A 21,093-nucleotide genomic window follows, 5' to 3' on the forward strand; every position below is an offset into this window, starting at 1 on the left:
TGGCATCCCCTCTCCTTTTATAACAGTCTGCAAACGTCTGGGGACTGAGGAGACAAGTTGCTCAAGTTTAGTAATAGGAATGTTGTCCCATTCTTGTCTAATACAGGCTTCTAGTTGCTCAACTGTCTTAGGTCTTCTTTGTCGCATCTTCGTCTTTATGATGCGCCAAATGTTTTCTGTGGGTGAAAGACCTGGACTGCAGGCTGGCTATTTCAGTACCCGGATCCTTCTTCTACGCAGCCATGATGTTGTAATTGATGCAGTATGTGGTCTGGCATTGTCATGCTGGAAAATGCAAGGTCTTCCCTGAAAGAGACGACGTCTGGATGGGAGCATATGTTGTTCTAGAACTTGGATATACCTTTCAGCATTGATGGTGCCTTTCCAGATGTGTAAGCTGCTCATGCCACATGCACTCATGCAACCCCATACCATCAGAGATGCAGGCTTCTGAACTGAGCGCTGATAACAACTTGGGTTGTCCTTGTCCTCTTTAGTCCAGATGACATGGCGTCCCAGTTTTCCAAAAAGAACTTCAAATTTTGATTCGTCTGACCACAGAACAGTTTTCCACTTTGCCACAGTCCATGTTAAATGAGCCTTGGCCCAGAGAAAACGCCTGCGTTTCTGGATCATGTTTAGATATGGCTTCTTTTTTGACCTATAGAGTTTTAGCCGACAACGGCGAATGGCACGGTGGATTGTGTTTACCAACAATGTTTTCTGGAAGTATTCCTGAGCCCGTGTTGTGATTTCCATTACAGCAGCATTCCTGTATGTGATGCAGTGCCGTCTAAGGGCCCGAAGATCACGGGCATCCAGTATGGTTTTCCGGCCTTGACCCTTACGCACAGAGATTGTTCCAGATTCTCTGAATCTTTGGATGATATTATGCACTGTAGATGATGATAACTTCAAACTCTTTGCAATTTTTTCTGAGAAACTCCTTTCTGATATTGCTCCACTATTTTTCGCCGCAGCATTGGGGGAATTGGTGATCCTCTGCCCATCTTGACTTCTGAGAGACACTGCCACTCTGAGAGGCTCTTTTTATACCCAATCATGTTGCCAATTGACCTAATAAGTTGCAGATTGGTCCTCCAGCTGTTCCTAATATGTACATTTAACTTTTCCGGCCTCTTATTGCTACCTGTCCCAACTTGTTTGGAATGTGTAGCTCTCATGAAATCCAAAATGAGCCAATATTTGGCATGACATTTCAAAATGTCTCACTTTCAACATTTGATATGTTATCTATATTCTATTGTGAATAAAATATAAGTTTATGATAATTGAAAATTATTGCATTCCTTTTTTATTCACAATATGTACAATGTCCCAACTTTTTTGGAATCGGGTTTGTATTTCACAGTGCAATCTGTCTAGTGCTTGTATATGAGTTGCAGCACTAGACAAGAGTGAAGCGAACCACATGAGAGATTGAAACTGATACCACAGATTCACTTTCCCATTCTAGTTTGGCACAGGTTCCAACTTAGAGAGACAAGGCAGCTCACCAGTTAATTTGTGTTCTCCAATATTTATGCAGCGGTCTAAAGGAAAGATAGATAAACAGAGAGGCGAATAAGACAAGAAAAACATAAAGACATATTGGTCTCACTGAAATACAGATACCTCAGTTGCCAAATATTTTGGCTCTGAATCAGCATTTGTATGGATCCTTCACAGTGTGTAGTGAACAAACAGCCCATTAGTCTGCCAGACAAACATCTCTCTCACTGAGCCAGCAATGTACAGTCAATGCCCAAAGAACGAGTCTCGCAAAGCAGGACTTTTGACTATCGGCATAAATCTGGCCAAGAAACACCCACTTAGACTGGAAGGGGCTGTCTGAATGACATGCTTTAGGAGCGGGTGAATCTGAAATCGATGATACCACAATAATACAGCAGCCTGCAACATGGTGTGAGCTCAATCAAAATGCTGTACAGAGAACACTGAAGAAATCAGTGGAAAAAAACGTGTGTGACCAGAATTTCTGTGCAGCCAAAATTAGTAAGTACCTAGAAAGAAACTGTCAAGATGAACTTTGATGATAATTTAGCAAACATGAAATGAAATGACAAATGGATGGACGGACAGACAGATACAGTAGATAGGTAGATAGGAAATTAATGTAATTCGAAAGTAGTAGTCATTGAATGTATTTTGTCCCAAAGCAGTGACAAATGATCCATAGTTAAGTGCACATGGACTGCTTTGGTGCTCAAAGTGGGAAGAGTTTTAAAAAAGTGACCTAAGTATTGAGAAATGGTGATCTAGTGATCATAAAAAACAACTGTAAGCACTACTGCCTGCATCTTGAAGCACGTGAAGGCCACAGAAGCAGAAAGAGAACCAACAACAGAAGCTCTTTGAGAGATGTACGCATCATTTTAAGTCATTTACAGACGAGAAAGCTATTTTGTCTAGGCCGCTGTGCCTCTAAACTTTATTGATTTCTCCTTGAACCTACAGTTTAAAGGGTTAGTTCACCCAAAAAATGAAATTTCTGTCATTAAGTACTCACCCTCATGTCGTTCCAAACCCGTAAGACCTTCGTTCATCTTCGGAACACAAATTAAGATATTTTTGATGAAATCCGAGGGTATCTGATCCTGTATCAGCATCACATGCATGCGTCGTGCTGCTCATGTGTTCAGCTTCGGCCAATACCGAGTTGGCGTTCCGACGTAAACAAGGAAGCCTGAACTGAGTTCACTACGTATGACAATGGTTCAAATTGTTGAATAAAGTCATTAATTTTGTTTTATTTTGCACACAAAAAGTATTTTCATCGCTTCATAACATTAAGGTTGAACCACTATAGTCACGTTGACTATTTTAACCATGTTTTCAACTACCTTTCTGGACGTCAAAAGGTGCAATGACTTTGCTGCCTATGTGTGGATCAGATACCCTCGGATTTCATCAAAAATTAATTTGTGTTCCGAAAATGAACAAAGGTCTTACGGGTGTGGAACGACATGAAGGTGAGTACTTAAAGGGTTAGTTTGCCGAAAAATTAAAATTATGTCATTAATGACTCACGCTCATGTCGTTCCAAACCCGTAAGACCTCCGTTCATCTTCGGAACACAGTTTAAGATATTTTAGATTTAGTCCGAGAGCTTTCTGTCCCTCCATTGAAAATGTATGTACGGTATACTGTCCATGTGCAGAAAGGTAATAAAAACATCATCAAAATAGTCCATGTGACATCAGAGGGTTAGTTAGAAGTTTTTGAAGCATCGAAAATACATTTTGGTCCAAAAATAACAAAAACTACGACTTTATTCAGCATTGTATTCTCTTCCGGGTCTGTTGTCAATCCGGGTTCACGACTCCGCAGTGACGCTGCTGACGTGTTATCTGGTGCGACCGAGCTTCGTTTACAGTCTGAGGGAGACGCACACTGTATTCAAGCTATTCTACATTGTATTTTGGTATTGCTATATTTTTTAAAATGGTGCGTAAGTGTGCATGTCGCGGATGTCCTAATCACCAAAAACAACGACGTAAAAGTGCATTACCAACGCCGACAGATGAAAGGATTCAATGGAATCAATTCAATGGAATCAATTCAATGTAAAGGATTCCGGAAGAGAATACAATGCTGAATAAAGTCGTAGTTTTTGTTATTTTTGGACCAAAATGTATTTTAGATGCTTCAAAAACTTCTAACTAACCCACTGATGTCACATGGACTACTTTGATGATGTTTTTATTACCTTTCTGGACATGGACAGTATACTGTACCTACACTTTCAATGGAGGGACAGAAAGCTCTCGGACTAAATCTAAAATATCTTAAACTGTGTTCCGAAGATGAACGGAGGTCTTGCGGGTTTGGAACGACATGAGGGTGAGTCATTAATGACATAATTTTCATTTTTGGGTGAACTAACCCTTTAAACTGTAGGCTCAAGGAGAAATCAATAATGTTTAGAGGCACAGCGGCCTAGACAAAATAGCTTTCTCGTCTGTAAATGACTTAAAATGATGCGTACATCTCTCAAAGAGCTTCTGTTGTTGTGTTCATGGTTCTCTTTATGCTTCTGTGGCCTTCATGTGCTGCAAGATGCAGCAATCCAGGCAGTAGTGCTTACAGTTGTTTTTTTATGATCACTAGATCACCATTTCTCAATACTTAGGTCACTTTTTTAAAACTCTTCCCACTTTGAGCACCAAAGCAGGCTATGTGCGCTAAACTATGGATATCATTGCTTTGGGACAAAATACATTCAATGACTACTACTTTCAAATTACATTAATTTTTTTCTCACTCAGACGCAACCATCACAAAAACTTTATGTACCTACAGGTTCATCTGCATGTGAATGATGCCTCAAATTGTGCAGCAAGCCTCCCCAAAGAACCCCCTAGCAACTGAATAGCAATGCCCTACCAGTCACATTGGTGAGTTAAGGTCACCTTAATGAAAATGTGTCCTTTTCCTATTGGTGGATACATTAGTGAGGTTCCCATTTATCAATCTATCTAATTATCTGTCAAACCATCTGAAAAAACAATATGGCCATGCCTTCAAACATGTATGTATAGTTGACAAATCCTGAACGAACAGTATCTGCTACCAAACACTATTAGTAATCAGCAATGAGACACTATTTGTTTCATGTACAGATATATAATTCCATATTGATAATCTTAAAAACAATATCATATTTCAATGATTTCCTCTGCTTGCTGATACCTGCAGTAACAGACGCATACAGAGGAAATTTAATTATGAAATTACTTGGAGGAACCAATCAATGTCAAAAGAGATAAAATTCAGGAGACAAATGCTGCATGTCTATTCTGCTGACATATCTATTCAAGTATTAGCCACATTAATGAAAACCCACCGGAGTAAAAGGAATTGTGAGTTGAATACATGGAAATTGCAACATAAGAGAGATGTTTGTCATGCTACTGATTGTTCAGGTGTCAGCGCTGCAGCTCTCAGATCAAATATGGAGAAGGTTTGAAGTCATGATGTTTGATTAAAAGATACTTGAGAACCTATGACATTATATTATCAACATCCACCTCGACTGTGCTTCTGTCTTTCACAGAAAATAACGGTTTGGAACAATATTATAACTTCCTGATACTCACTTACTGCTCATTGTCTCCAAAAATGCGAGAAAGTGGCAAAAGTAGAGTTTACATATCAGCGAATTGCAAAATGCATAATTCCTGCCTTCTTTTAAAGCCATGCAGCATAAGTTTTCAGTAACTATACACCCATGAGAGTAAGACATAATCAACAAGAATGCAAAATGATCAAATTATTAAAGTAACTCTGCTATAGTCTTGCAGAGACTTTTGCAAACCATGCCAGACTAGTAGTTCCTCTGAAGCGCTCTGTTGCAGCCTGTTACCTTCACACTCAACTTTCCATCTCAGAGGACATATAAAAAGCTTGTGATTTTGGAAAGCTCTCACCATTTTTGTGAGCAGTATGAATCAGACAGTCCGTAGGCAGCCTGTAGATGCGCTATACTGCAGCATCTTGTGAATGAACTTGAAAAGAAGTTGGTTGAGTATGCTAAATCTAAACTATAGCTTCTACATTTAAAGGTAGGGTAGGCAATTTTTTGTTTTACTGGATGAAACTCTCTTCACATCCTGATAGCAATCAATAATAGTGTAAAAAAATGTACATATATCTTCTGTGGAAGTCTCAGGACCAAAAAATAACAATGATGTGATGATAGGATGTCCTACCTGTCTGTCAATATATGCATTTCCATACCTCCACGCACCTGCTCGCGCAGACATCACATGTCATCAGCGCGGTCTTTAAGGCTATGCAGAGTTGTAGACAGACAGTCACTGAGCACCACAAACAAACAGCAGCCGCCTTTTACAGCTCCTCCTGAACTAAAACAACAAGTTTATGCTGCGTTCACACTATGTTGTTACTGTAATTATGAGATGGCAACACGTAACGTTCTACCCAGGGCTGTTCACGTCCTCAGACTCAGATTTATGTGTATAGCAACACTATCAACGTCAAAATTAGTATGCAGCAGACAGGTGGTACAAGTAAGAGCTCTCTAAGTTGTTTACTTTCATTGTTATTCTAATGTTATGTGCTTTGGTCATTTAAAGGTGCCCTAGAATTAAATATTGAATTTATATTGGCACAGTTGAATAACAAGATTTCAGTACATGGAAAAGACATACACTGAGTTTCAAACTCCATTGTTTCCTCCTTCTTATGTAAATCTCATTTGTTTAAAAGACCTCCGAAGAACAGGCGAATCTCAACATAACACAGACTGTTACGTAACAGTCGGGATCATTAATATGTATGACCCCAATATTTGCATATGCCAGCTCATGTTCAAGCCATTATACAAGGGCAAAACATCTGGATCTGTGCACAGCTGAATCATCAGACTAGGTAAGCAAGCAAGGATAATAGCGAAAAATGGCAGATGGAGCAATAACAACTGACATGATCCATGATAACATTTGTAAATTGTCTTTCTAAATGTTTCGTTAGCATGTTGCTAATGTACTGTTAAATGTGGTTAAAGTTACCATCGTTTCTTACTGTATTCACGGAGACAAGAGCCGTCGCTGTTTTCATTTTTAAACACTTGCAGTCTGTATAATTCATAAACACAACTTCATTCTTTATAAATCTCTCCAACAGTGTGTAATGTTATCTTTAGCCACGGAGCACTATCAAACTCATTCAGAACCAAATGTAAACATCCAAATAAATACAATACTCACATGATCCGATGCATGCAGCATGCATGACGAACATCTTGTAAAGATTCATTTTGAGGGTTATATTAGCTGTGTGAACTTTGTTTATGCTGTTCAAGGCAAGCACGAGCTCCGGGGGAGGGGGAGCACGAGAATTAAAGGGGCCGCAACCTATATATTGGTGCATAGTTAATGATGCCCCAAAATAGGCAGTTAAAAAAATTAATTAAAGTCGACATGAAACGGAAGTTGCGATTGTCTTTTCTTCTGTACTGTGACATCTATCCAAGTGAAACAGCATCTGAAATGAGAGGGCGGGACTTGATTTCGTCCTTCGGGAATTGATTGGAAGTTGGGCGTTGCTAACAAAATGGAGGCAGATATGAATTACTCACTCCGAGCACTCACGTTACTGTAAGAGCTGTATTGAGGATGACAAGGACGGTTAACGGCACTAAACAGCGAGAGAGACTGACTGACTTTCTGACTGATGGTGTGTGTCCGTTGGCATGGAGCGAGCGGTTAAAAGTGCGAGTGTTTTCCGTTCGTTCCTATGGAAGTTGGGCCGCGCGTAAGTTAAGTGACTCTCAACTTCCATAAGAATGAATCTAAAAATGCTCTGGTTGCTTGCTCTGCTCCAGTGGACACACAGCCTGACTGACAGGTTCCTTTCCATGTTTACTGTACACCCCAATGACTGGCATCAGCGGTGGTTAATGCATTAATCTCTATAAAGTGAAGCACAGCATTTACCCCATACGTCACTGCAATTCCTGATAGCTCCACCCTCGCGCCATAGCATGTGACAGGAAGAGACGATGAGTCGTCTTGAAGGGGGATGGGAGGTTAATGATTTTGATTAAAGATTATGAGGGCACATGAATTTTAAAAAAATAATGAAGTTCACGGATAAATTATTGATAATAAATACTACAATATTCCATAAAAAAATAAGAATTGTCAATTTTGATTTCATGCCGACTTTAAAAAAAAATCTATGGGGTATTTTGAGCTGAAACTTCACAGACACATTCAGGGGACACCTTAGACTTATATTACATCTTTTAAAAAAGTTCTAGGGCACCTTTAAAGCTTTGCAGACTCTGCTGTGCGCGTTCATGTGTTTTGGAGAAGGCGTGGCTTTCGAAACGCTCTGAAGTTAGGCTGGGATCTCATGCTTTCAAAGCTAGCTTGCTATTGCTAGCCTCTCCGAAATTGCCTACCCTACCTTTAAGATTTAAAAGTATGCCATATTATGCACTGCAAAAATCATATTCTTAATGAGCATTTTTGTTTCATTTTCCAGTTAAAATATCTGAAAACAGGATAAGTTTACTTGAGAAACATCACTAAGATGACAAAAAGGTTTTGATTTGTATAAGAATTCAATCTGAGCAGTTGCGCTATGTATTTAAGTGAAAACAACATACTGTATACAAAAACTCTTTTCAAAAATAGGCTCAAGTCAGATTCAAAAATATATAATAAAGCAATAAAAGCCTCTTTAATAAAAGTCTTATGGAAATTTTGCTTGGAATTCATGGTCATAAAAAAAGAAAAAAGAGTCAACAATTCCCTGGAATGATAATCCCATTGAAACTCCATAAAGTGAGTATTAAGACACTAAAATCTGTTTTACTCATGGCTGAATCCTGCTCATGTGAGCCAGCATCTGCTCTAAGTCAAAATGTTTAATTACCTTTGTGGTGTAGATGTCAATTATGAAGCTACAGTCAACAGCCACATCTTGAATTAATGAGTTGACAGGTCATCGCAATTGGCCTTTGTTTGCCTCCTCTTGCTCTCCAAACCACATCTGTTCATGGGGGATTGTTCATAAATTGGGATTTGATTAAAAACATGAGCTCTTAAAGCCTGGATGGGGAGGAGGGCCTGCCGGAAGGCTTTGTGTCATTCGCGTCTCCCTCAGTGAATCTGTGATTCAGATTCATGGAGCATGTTGGGACTGTTGGTGATAATCAGAGAGGGGGAGTAAATGAAGGCCTAGAGGCATAATGGGGGAATCTCACAAAAACACGCCCATGTCACATTTACTCCAAAAATTAAAAAGAATTTTTTTTTTAATTTTGTATGAATAAAATTAACAGGAACAGTAATGGGTTTTTTTTATATTATATTACTTTTATGACAATTAAGCACATTTTGCCATAAAAAATGAGTTTTAATTTAGATTTTTTTTAAATCACTTGCTAGATTCTATTACTGTAATTTCCATATTCTTTAATGTATTGCAGTAGAAAAATTTCAATAATACAACTGTTTTATTTAAATCAGCATAGAATGTCCCCAAAGGATAGTAATACCAGGATGTTTTTTGGTCGCCATGAGGAAAACAGCTTATAATTCACACTAAATTATGTTTTTTGAACATGTAAAAATGCAGAAGGTTTTCTGTGAGGGTATCATATATGATATCTGTAAGCACAATCCATCTATCCATAGTTTCTGTTGTTTTAAACACTTCTACTGTCTTAGAAACTGCTCTACAGTGCCCACGACGAACCACTGACTAAACGTCCACCTTGTTTATGAACGACCAGCTAACCAAAATAACCACCAACCCCTGCAGGTGTGACAGTACAGAGACGGAGCGTGAAGTGCTTAGGGAGTGTGTGCTTTATATACTCATTGCTTGGAACATGCTGAGGCTTTTGTTCACTCGTGTCCATCTCCGGTGGACAAAGGGAGGTGCCTGGTGAATGGGGGAGGGGTGATATGACGGGGGCGGCACGCGCTACGACAAATCAAGATGGCAGGTGCCGAATCTAAATGAGCTTCCTCATTAGCATCACAAAACACAGTGGTACTGATCTAGAGTCGCTGCAACAACCAATAGGAGAGCTGAATCGGATCGTATTCATCTCTGTCTGTATTGCAGATCAGAATCAGTCTATTTCATAAATGTTTTATTGCCACAGTTAGAATAAGGAGAAATTATATCAGAAACAGCCATGGTTTAATTGCAAATATAACTCATGCTACATGTTGTTGCAAACCTGTATGACTTTCTCTCTTCTGTGGAACATAAAAAAACATAAAAGATAAAATTTTGTTCATACAATGAAAGTCAGTGGGGTCCAACGATTTTGGACCACAATGTTTAAAATATCTTCTTTTGCTTCCTGAACATGAAAGCAAGTCATACAGATTAGGAACAACATGATGGCGAGTAAATGAAGATTTGGTTTAATTTCCCCAATAACATATTTTTACAGATAGACTTTTTAACTTGCCACTTGTACACTATACTCCCCAAAAGTATGGGGAAAGGCTTGGCCCAAAAATCAAAAACTCACCCTCTAATACACTGTTTGATGTCTAAAAGTCTTGTCTTTAGTTTAATGGATTTCCATGTTCAAAAGTTTTATGTTTGGCTTCTATAAGTAGTCTATGAGTGAGTGATCACTCTCATTTCTCATGAAAATGTTGCCACAGTGGTTAAAAACTGGGTTATTCCATTACACTTTATTTACAACACTGTAAAATAACGTTGTAAATGAAACAAAAATGATTGGAGGACTGCATGTTAATACTACTTAACACAAGTGTTGTCAAAAGTACCGACTTTTATACCAAGTCGGTACTGAAATGTTAAAAATGTGACGCTTTGAGTGCTGTTGAGTGGATTCGTAAACACCTCTGATTGGTCGTTGTGTTCATGCGCTCAACATATATGTCTGTGATTGGCTACAATGATCAACGTATGGGAGCGTTTGAAAGCACATGGAAGTGTTTGAATTTGAAAGTGTTTTGAAAGCGGGAGCATTTGAAAGCAGCGGACGGGTCCGCAGATAGACACCTGCTTTTTATCTGTGTAAGCGCTCAGTGAAGAGCATCATTGATCTCTATTTACAACGTGTTTTTGAAGCGTTGATCATTGTAGCCAATCACAGACATATCTGTTGAACTCGTGAACACAATGGCCAATCAGAGATGATAATGAAAAGGCTCAACAGCGCTCAAAGCATCACATTTTTTAAATTTCAGTACCGAAGTCGGTACTTTTGACAACACTACTTAACACTATTTCAGTCTTTCTACTTCAAAATATTCATGTTTAATGTGTTACTTGCCATCTATTTTACTAGAAACAATTTTCACTTGAATTCTCTAAAAATTTCTAAGTGAAAATTGTTTCAAAGTACACCATTTTTTCCCCCCAGAGCCTTACAATGTCTGCAGATAAATCTTGTATAATCAGAATTAAATGAATTTACACAAAAATGTATGCACCTCTTGATGGAAATAACATCACAACATTTATTTCCATCAATAGGTGCATACATTTTTGGTCAAGATCTTGTGTTGACAATGCAAGAGGTGAGCACTCTGTAAAGTCTCCTTCAGCACATCCCAAAGACTTACACTGAATTTAAGGTCAGAGGTGCCAATTCATGTGCCAATTCCCACATACTTTCAAAATTTGAGCCTGATGAATCTTTGCTTTCTCATACATCTTCCTGCATGGTTGTTTAAAAAATAAAAAGCTACACGCTCCATTAATTAGGGTTAAAAAACTGTTCCCAAACATATAACCAGCTAGAAACATAATAATCACTGCAATAATGATCTAGTCATAGACTCTATGATGTATGTATTTGCCTATTTAAATCCAAACAATGACTTTTTTGGGGCCGGGCAGTGTAAATTTGACATAATAATCTGAGATGAATAAATTAACAGTAAACTAATCCACCGTAGGTGGCACACCACATGTGCAGCTCCACATTTTCTCCTAGTGCATCTCCGGTTTCTGTGATGCAGCTTTGGGTTTTAGTTATCCTCTCAATCACCCCTTTATCTTTCTTTCTTTTTTTGTTTTGTGTGTGTTTCTTTTGTATGTACTATATTAAAGGGCGCCAACATGTCCACATATCTCTTTTAAGTATTATTTATTCATGTGTTACCCCATGTGGAAAATGAGGCTACATGTTATTGCTGCAGAACAATTTCTTCAGAGAGCTTTGACCTGTATTTTCCATTAGCATATGACACTGATCTATAATAGCCAAAGGAAAACTGACAGCATCAACTACAGCATCCATCAATACTTGACTCAGAAAGAAAGACACTACAGTTAACATCAGTAGCACTGGGTAAACACTGCCAGCTAACCTAAATAAATGTGCTTCATAAATCTGAATTAAATCAACAATTTTTAATCTGAATCAATTTAAATACAGAGATTTAATTTAAATTTAAAATAATTCTTTAAGGTTCAACTTTGCATTTTTTTTACAGTGATGCAATCATGGTGCATTTAAAAAGATGCATATGCTCTTATCTATTTTTTTTTAATCCAAAACTTTTTGAGAGCCACCTACTACAGCAACTGAGCACCATATTTCATAATCATAAACAAAGCTTATGAAACACCCACATAGACGGATAACTAAACAACAAAACGCTGATATTCCCAAGATGCTCCCATGCAACCAGAAGAGCATTAATGCATGAAATCTCATACGACCATATGGCATGCATAAATCAACTTCTGAGGTCTTTTTTATTAATAAACCTGCGCGCATGATTTAAATGGTATCATTTTACTCTGTTTCAACCAGGCATTTAAAAGTGCAACCTAATAAAGTGTTGATGTTGAATAGATGAAGAGTCACATGCTGACGCATAATAAGATCATTGAACACACACATATACACACGCACACATTCATGTACTTACGGGCTCCTGCGCTGAGCTTCACATAAACACTCCATATCCACAATATCAGCGGCACCTCCAGTCCGACAATCCGTCGCATTCTCACTTTTTTTCCGATGTAAACAAAGAGAACCGCGGCGTTTTGTCCTTCCTTCATTCGCACCCTCCCTGCGCGGAAGGGAAGCCTCAGGACTGGCGCTGTTTCTGCGAGATATACGTGCGCAATACAGCCAGCTTTCTGTTTATCCCAGCAAGAAAAGGTCTCGGAAATCGCATTGTTTGTCAAAGCATGTCTTGGAGGAATATCGTTCCACTGAATGCTCGCATTGTTACACCAGAGGAGGGTTTCCGGGACGGTCGCTGTCCAGGTGCTGAAGTTAATGAGGTCTCGCGTTTCCCCCCTCTGCAGGTGAAAGTGGTACAGTCCACCTGCGCAGTAAGGCTCAATGAGCCGCTGAAAGATATGAAGAGAGGGGTTGACGATTCTTAAAGGGCTAGTGCAGGCAAAAATGAAGCGTTTATGATACTTACCGTCATGTGGTTCCAAACATGAATGTTTTATTCTTGAACGTAACACAAAACAAGAGGTTTTGATGAGTGTTCATGCTGTGAATGGGGAAAAAGTGTCATAAATATAGTGCACATGACTTGTGCACTCCACTCCAAGTCTTCTGAAGCCTATATATAGCTTAATGTGAGAAATAGACTAAACTTTAAATGGTTATACACTGATAATCTCAATTAAAAGAAATGTCATTTGCATAAATGCCATCAGGTGGATTTAGAATTATAAAAGCCTTGCCTTTTGGAGCCCTTGGTAAGCTACATTCACGTTTTATTCATTTACCAATTCTAATTGTGTCACCATATGCTTTCAATGTACAAACCCGATTACAAAAAAGTTGGGACACTGTACAAATTGTGAATAAAAAAGGAATGCAATAATTTACAAATCTCATAAACTTATATTTTATTCACAATAGAATATAGATAACATATCAAATGTTGAAAGTGAGACATTTTGAAATGTCATGCCAAATATTGGCTCATTTTGGATTTCATGAGAGCTACACATTCCAAAAAAGTTGGGACAGGTAGCAATAAGAGGCCGGAAAAGATAAATGTACATATAAGGAACAGCTGGAGGACCAATTTGCAACTTATTAGGTCAATTGGCAACATGATTGGGTATAAAAAGAGCCTCTCAGAGTGGCAGTGTCTCTCAGAAGTCAAGATGGGCAGAGGATCACCAATTCCCCCAATGCTGCGGCGAAAAATAATGGAGCAATATCAGAAAGGAGTTTCTCAGAGAAAAATTGCAAAGAGTTTGAAGTTATCATCATCTACAGTGCATAATATCATCCAAAGATTCAGAGAATCTGGAACAATCTCTGTGCGTAAGGGTCAAGGCCGGAAAACCATACTGGATGCCTGTGATCTTCGGGCCCTTAGACGGCACTGCATCACATACAGGAATGCTACTGCAATGGAAATCACAACATGGGCTCAGGAATACTTCCAGAAAACATTGTTGGTGAACACAATCCACCGTGCCATTCGCCGTTGCCGGCTAAAACTCTATAGGTAAAAAAAGAAGCCATATCTAAACATGATCCAGAAGCACAGGTGTTTTCTCTGGGCCATTTAAAATGGACTGTGGCAAAGAGGAAAACTGTTCTGTGGTCAGACGAATCAAAATTTGAAGTTCTTTTTGGAAAAAGTGGGACAGCATGCCATCCAGGCTAAAGAGGACAAGGACAACCCAAGTTGTTATCAGCGCTCAGTTCAGAAGCCTGCATCTCTGATGGTATGGGGTTGCATGAGTGTGTGTGGCATGGGCAGCTTACTTTCCAACATCTGGAAAGGCACCATCAACGCTGAAAGGTATACCCAAGTTCTAGAACAACATATGCTCCCATCCAGACATCGTCTCTTTCAGGGAAGACCTTGCATTTTCCAACATGACAATGCCAGACCACATACTGCATCAATCATGGCTGTGTAAAAGAAGGATCCGGGTACTGAAATGGCCAGCCTGCAGTCCAGATCTTTCACCCATAGAAAACATTTGGCACATCATAAAGAGGAAGATGCGACAAAGAAGACCTAAGACAGTTGAGCAACTAGAAGCCTGTGTTAGACAAGAATGGGACAACATTCCTATTCCTAAACTTGAGCAACTTGTCTCCTCAGTCCCCAGACGTTTGCAGACTGTTATAAAAAGAAGAGGGGATGCCACACAGTGGTAAACATGGCCTTGTCCCAACTTTTTTGAGATGTGTTGATATCATGAAATTTAAAATCAACTTATTATTCCCTTAAAATGATACTCACTTTCTCAGTTTAAACATTTGATATGTCATCTATGTTGTATTCTGAATATAATATTGAAATTTTAAACTTCCACATCATTGCATTCTTGTTTTTATTCACAATTTGTACAGTGTCCCAACTTTTTTGGAATCGGGTTTGTATTTAAAAGTGCAGTTTGGATGTTCTGCATAACTCCTGTTGTGTTCAACAGAAATGTTGTTATTCAACAAGGTGTGTGGAAGAAAAGCAAAGGAATTTTGTGACAATATCAGCAACACTTGCGAAATGGAGAGAGACAACACATTTTGGCGCAAAGGCCTACATTAGGGCTAAAAGATTATTACAGGTGTACAAAAGCTCATTTGTGTTCTACTAAGTCACATGGGTGTGACATGAGTGTGTAAATGATGAAAATTGTAATTTTTGAGTGAATATCCATTTAAGATAGCATTTTAGAAAACTTTTTTAAAAGTATGAAAATGTTGATTGGTTTCAGTCACTGTCAGAAACTGTCACTCTGCCTTACAATTTGTTAAAGGGATAGTTCACCCAAAAATCCTCTGCTCTCATCCAGAAACAATCTTAAGCATATTCAGTTGTCAGACAAAACTGGAACTTCAAAGAGGACCGGCTTCTATGGTCAGATGAAACTAAAAAAAGAGCTTTTTGGCAGCAAACCCACCAGATGGGTTTGGTGCACACATGGATAAAAAGTACCCCATGCCCACGGTTAAATATACTGCTGGATCTTTAATGTTGTGGGCCTATTTTTCTGCTGGAGGTCCTGGACATCTTGTTTAGATACATGGTATCATGGATTCTACTAAATATCAACAGATAAAAAATCAAAACCTGACCGCTTCTGCTAGAAATCCAATAATGGGCCGTGTTTGGATCTTCCATCAGGACAATGATCCAAAACAACCATTAAAACCAACACAAAAATGTGTCACTGAGCACAAAATGAAGCTTCTGCCATGGTCTTCCCAGTCCCCTGACCTGAACCCTAAAGAAAATGAGTGGAGTGAACTGAAGAGAATAAGCACCAACATGGAGCTGGAATCTGAAGGTTCTGGAGAGATTCTGTATGAAGGAATGATCTCTGATCTCTCGTCAGGTGTTCTCCAAACTCATCAGGCATTATAGAAGAAGAGTCAGAGCTGTTTTCTTGGCAAAAGGAGGTTGCAAAAACGATTGAATAAAAGGGTGCCAATAATTGTGGCCAACATGTTTTGGATATAAACATTTATTTCATAATGTGACTTTCCCCCCACTTTCAATTCTTTTTCTTCAATGAAAGGTTAGATTTTTGCTAATTTTATGAATTAAAGATCAAAAGGATAAACAATGCAGATTTATTTTTACAGTAATCTTTGATCATATTTACCAAGGGTGCCAATAATTCTGACCACCACTGTATATTTTGAATGATATCTGAGAGAATTCTGTCCCTCCAGTGATGGTCCACGCAACTACCAATTTGACGAATCAAAAGGATAAACCTAATTCATATGAATTGAACAGATTAGTCCAAATTTTCTGAAGAGCCTCGATCGTTTTATATGATGAACAGACTGAATTTAGGCTTTTCTTCGCATATAAACATTGATCAGCGAACATAAACAGAAGCTCAATCATACATGCTTGACGTATAAGAACAAACCTAATTTGTTTCTTGCGGAAGCTCAAACATGCTGTGTAACACAAGAATGAACCTCATTGGTTCTTGCACATCAAGCGAACATGCTTGAGCTTCCGTTTACCACAACTGATGTGTGAGTTGATGAATGTTTATGAATAAAAGCCTAAATTTAATCTGTTCATCATATAAAGTGATCGTGTCTCTTCAGAAACTTTGAACTAGACCGCTCAATTCATATGGATTAGTTTTACAATCTCTTTATGAACTTTTCAAAGTGTCAAAGTGGTACTTGCGTGGACTTTCAATGGAAGGACAATATATATATATATCTTCATTTGTGTTTCGAAGATGAACGAAAGTCTTATGGGTTTGGAGCAACATGAGGGTGAGCAAATTACAGACTTTTCATTATTGGGTGAATTAACCCTTCAAGAAAAGGCATTCATCAAATGAAATAAAAATAAATAAAAAAAGAGAAATGCTTTATTAAAATACATCATTTTATATATATATATATATATATATATATATATATATATATATATATATATTTTAAGTTTAATCATTTTTATAAAGTGAACTAAAGAATAACAGCTTGAAAATTATTTGTGAAATCTACATGATTTCATTGAAGACTAATTATACCCTGGGGCAATTAGCGGAGTCCTTTGGTAATCAAGAACAAAACTGTTTCCAAGTAGCTAATGATTGAAACAAATGGTGTCTACTAGTGTGACGTGCTACAGTTCAGCCTTTCCCTTAAACTGTCTTCAGAAAGCATCTGCTTCCAAAACAAGAGAATTTGATTAAGCACCTGCAATATGAGTCAAAAGGGCTTGATCTGACACCAATCTAAAGACCTGATGTAAAAAGCTGATTATTTTATGTTTTGTTCTCTGTAATACATGCTTTAATCAACAGAAATAAAAGAGTAACCACTAAGGGGCGACAAAACACCATCTAGTAAAAACGTGCAGCAAGCAAGCTCTATATTTTTGCATCACTGTCTGAGGTGGATAAAATTCATGCCCATTGCTTTTTAATGTAAAAACAATGTTTTGCTATTAAACAAATCTGAAGGGCTGCACAGATTTAATAAAATATGATCATAACACAACAACAGACATAAAAGCCTTCTGGAATCGAGCTAAAAAGTTTTCCACATTCCACTCTGTTATTTGAGCTGTAAATGCATGGAAAACAATTCAAACTAATCTAATTTACAGTAATACACAGTGAAGGCATGTGCGTTTAAGATGTTTGACCACATCTTAAGTGGAATGCAAAACAGGAAAGCTATAGGTGATCCATGTTTGGCATGCAAGCTGCTTGTCTGAGAGTATATTTGTGCTGTGCAGTGTCTGCCTTGTCCTGTAGTATGCTAAAGCCAGTGAATTCTGAGTCTCTTCTGCCTGGATAACCCCATTCAGCCCTGCAGTGTATGTCAGCATTTCACAGCCACAGCCGAAGACACTTCCACGATCACTCCGTAGAAAACATTGTAAATTGAGTGATCTACTGACCCCAGTTATATGTGTTAAAGGTGCTACAGAGGATCTTTTCTGACTGTTAGTGAGTTTTTGAAATGAGCGCATGCGTAAGAACAACCCCCCTCCTTCACAGCTCATTTCGAGGGAGCGCCTCCCAAAACTCGTGCACGAGTATTGGAACACGAGTGTTTACCACCGGCATTCGCTGTGTCGTGTTTGTGGATTCATTATGTCGGACTCACCGCAGGTAACTCATAATCTGCAGTTGTTACTCCTGTCTCCTGACAAAAACATTGCATGTGGCGCCTGTGGAGTGTGGAAAGTTACTGGAGCGCGCAGCCGCGCACGTCTCTCACAAGGAATATAATGGCAGTGATTGACAAGCCAGAGGGCCAATCGTTTACGCGATGATCGCGTAAACGATTGGCTGATGTTTTTAAGGCCCTACCTCGTGCACAGATGATGTATATTAATATTATTCCTTTCAGTGCACCTAATAAATAGTCTTTTATCAGTTAGTAAAGACAGTTTCAAATAACATTGCAAAAATGTATAAAACAAAACATCCTCTGTAGCACCTTTAATATCTGTTTTTGCTTAATTGTCTTACTTTTTGTCTTACTGAAAGTGGATTAGTTCACTTTCAATTGAAAATTACCCCAAGCTTTACTCACTCTCAAGCCATCCTAGGTTTTGGCAGAGTATCGGAGGCAAGAGCTGTAAAGGCTCCGCCCTCTTCTGGAAAGTGGGGCGGGAAACAGCATCTCATTTGCATTTGCATATACTTATATTACATCTTGTAAAAATAGGCATAATAGGTCCCCTTTAATAATGAAGGATTCAAAAAGGGAGTTTTGAGTGAAGTTCTTAAAAAGAACCTTTTTTTTGTGTAAGAACATTTTAATAGTCTAAAGAACCTGTTTCCACTGTAAAGAACCTTTAGTTAAGTTAAAGGTTCTTGGAACCATAGATGCCAATAAAGAAACTTTATTTTTAAGAATGCATTGTTTTGAACAATAGAGAAGGATGAGGCTTCACCCTCAACAACAATGTACTCAGAATGAATAGCCTAAATACAAGAAAATAAATACAAATCACTATTGAAAACATATAAAAAACAAACCGAGAGCATTTATCTCATCATATGTGTTCAGGTTAGATGTATGAGAAAACCATCTGCTCCTGGCATGTGAAAGCATAAAACACAGCTGTCACTGACAGATATTCAATCATTGTGCAAATCAGGGTCATAAGGATACAGCCAAAATATATTGATACAGATTGTCATTGTTCAAATGTATATGGCATATTTTTTATAATCATCATGCAAATACTGTGCATAATAGCATATGACGAAACATTTACAAATCAAAGCATACCTTGGTATTATAATGTTAAACGTCCAAAAAAAAAAAATAGAAAAGAAGAAAGAAAAAACACTTATGGGACTATAAAAATTTTGATTTAGGTCTTGTAATTTTTAGACCTTTTATTCAACTGTAACTTGAGCTTTAAAATATCCACCCTCTGCTTGGCAACAGATTTACACAAACACAGTGCTAAACAAAAAGGACCACGGGCGGCTGGAGAAAAGGTGCAAATGTGAGCAAAAACACGAAGGATAGAGGCGGACAGAATGGAGTGATTTCTGGTGTTGTAAGTTTAAGGTTGCTTTTTACAATAAACATACACATGCAGACACAAATCTCCTGCTCTTTTATAGGTTAGTCAACCCCGGTTTAGCCCTCTGCGGTCCTGGAACCCTTCCATCGCCCTCCTGGGTCGCCATGGCGACCTGAACAAAGACCTCTCAGCCTCATTATTCCTCAGTGGTGCTTTTGAGAGTAAAGGACAGAGTGCCAAACTCTTTCTCTACATGGAACGTATGAGAACACTGTAAGAAGGTTTTACTGGAACTAACACTTCTCTCAGCTCCCTAACAAACTCAGGAAACACCCACATCTCAGACATGTTTTCTAAGCCCTTTGTTCTCTGGAAAAATGCAGTACCAGTCCTATCAATCATGTTCCTAATAACCATCGACATTATTAAAATATAAAACATAAATTTTGCTGATATTTTTCTTCTTTTTTAAAAGATTTACAACAGCCAGTGGTACATTAGGATAAACAGAAAAAATAAATCAAAATACAGAAATAAAAATAAAAACTTAAATAAAACAGAAAAAATGTCTACAAATATTAACACATTTTACAGTACACAAAATAATCCAGTGATGACACTTCATCAGCACATGCTCAGTAAAGTCTTCTTCTGCCTGAGAAAAACTACACTGATTCACTGTGTGTTTTTGATTCACTGAGTCGGTCCATAAGAGTCATTTGTTTGTGAATCAGACCACACGGGGCTGTGTTTCCAAAAAGCATCATAAGCCTAAGTTGATCATAGAACACTTGCCACCAATGGTCTCTACAATCAACTTAGGCTTACAATGCTTTTGAGAAACACAGCCCTGGTGTGTTTTTGATTCATTGAGTCGGTCCATAAGAGTCATTTGTACATGAATCGGACTACACTGCTGTATTTTTGACTCACTGAATCGGTCCATAATAGTCATTTGTTTGTGAATCGGACTACACTGCTGTGTTTTCGACTCACTGTATTGGTCCATTTAAGTCATTTGTTTGTGAATCAGACTACACTGCTGTGTTTTTGACTCACTGAATCAGTCCATAAAAGTAATTTCTTTGTGAATCGGACTACACTGGTGTGTTTTTGATTCACTGAATCGGTCCATAAAAGTCATTTGTACGTGAATCGAACTACACTGGTGTGTTTTTGATTCACTGAATCGGTCCATAAAAGTAATTTGTACGTGAATCGAACTACACTGCTGTGTTTCTGACTCACTGAATCGGTCCATAAGAGTAATTTGTTTGTGAATCGGACTACACTGGTGTGTTTTTGATTCACTGAATCGGTCCATAAAAGTCATTTGTTTGTGAATCGGACTACACTGGTGTGTTTTTGACTCACTGAATCGGTCCGTAATAGTCATTTGTTTGTGAATCGGACTACACTGCTGTGTTTTTGACTCACTGGATCGGTCCGTAAAAGTCATTTGTTCGTGAATTGGACTACACTGGTGTGTTTTTGACTCACTGAATCGGTCCATAAAAGTCATTTGTTTGTGAATCGGACTACACTGGTGTGTTTTTGACTCACTGAATCGGTCCGTAAGAGTAATTTGTTTGTGAATCGGACTACACTGCTGTGT

At 38.3% G+C, this 21,093-nt stretch overlaps 1 protein-coding gene across 1 annotated transcript in view; it reads right to left on the reverse strand.

The window, feature by feature from the left end:
* Positions 1 to 13,083, reverse strand: part of cntnap2b (contactin associated protein 2b) — a 53,472-nt gene extending 40,389 nt beyond the window's left edge. The window contains exons 1-2 of the mRNA XM_048164038.1: positions 12,942 to 13,083; positions 12,432 to 12,864 (exon numbers count right to left, since the gene is read on the reverse strand). Of these exons, the coding sequence (XP_048019995.1) occupies positions 12,432 to 12,864; positions 12,942 to 12,947 (439 nt within the window). The 5' untranslated portion in view covers positions 12,948 to 13,083. The remainder of the gene's footprint in view (positions 1 to 12,431; positions 12,865 to 12,941) is intronic.
* Between the last annotated feature and the right edge of the window lie 8,010 nt (positions 13,084 to 21,093).

This window comes from Megalobrama amblycephala, linkage group LG17 (genome assembly GCF_018812025.1).
Source record: "Megalobrama amblycephala isolate DHTTF-2021 linkage group LG17, ASM1881202v1, whole genome shotgun sequence".
Classification (NCBI taxonomy): domain Eukaryota; kingdom Metazoa; phylum Chordata; class Actinopteri; order Cypriniformes; family Xenocyprididae; genus Megalobrama; species Megalobrama amblycephala.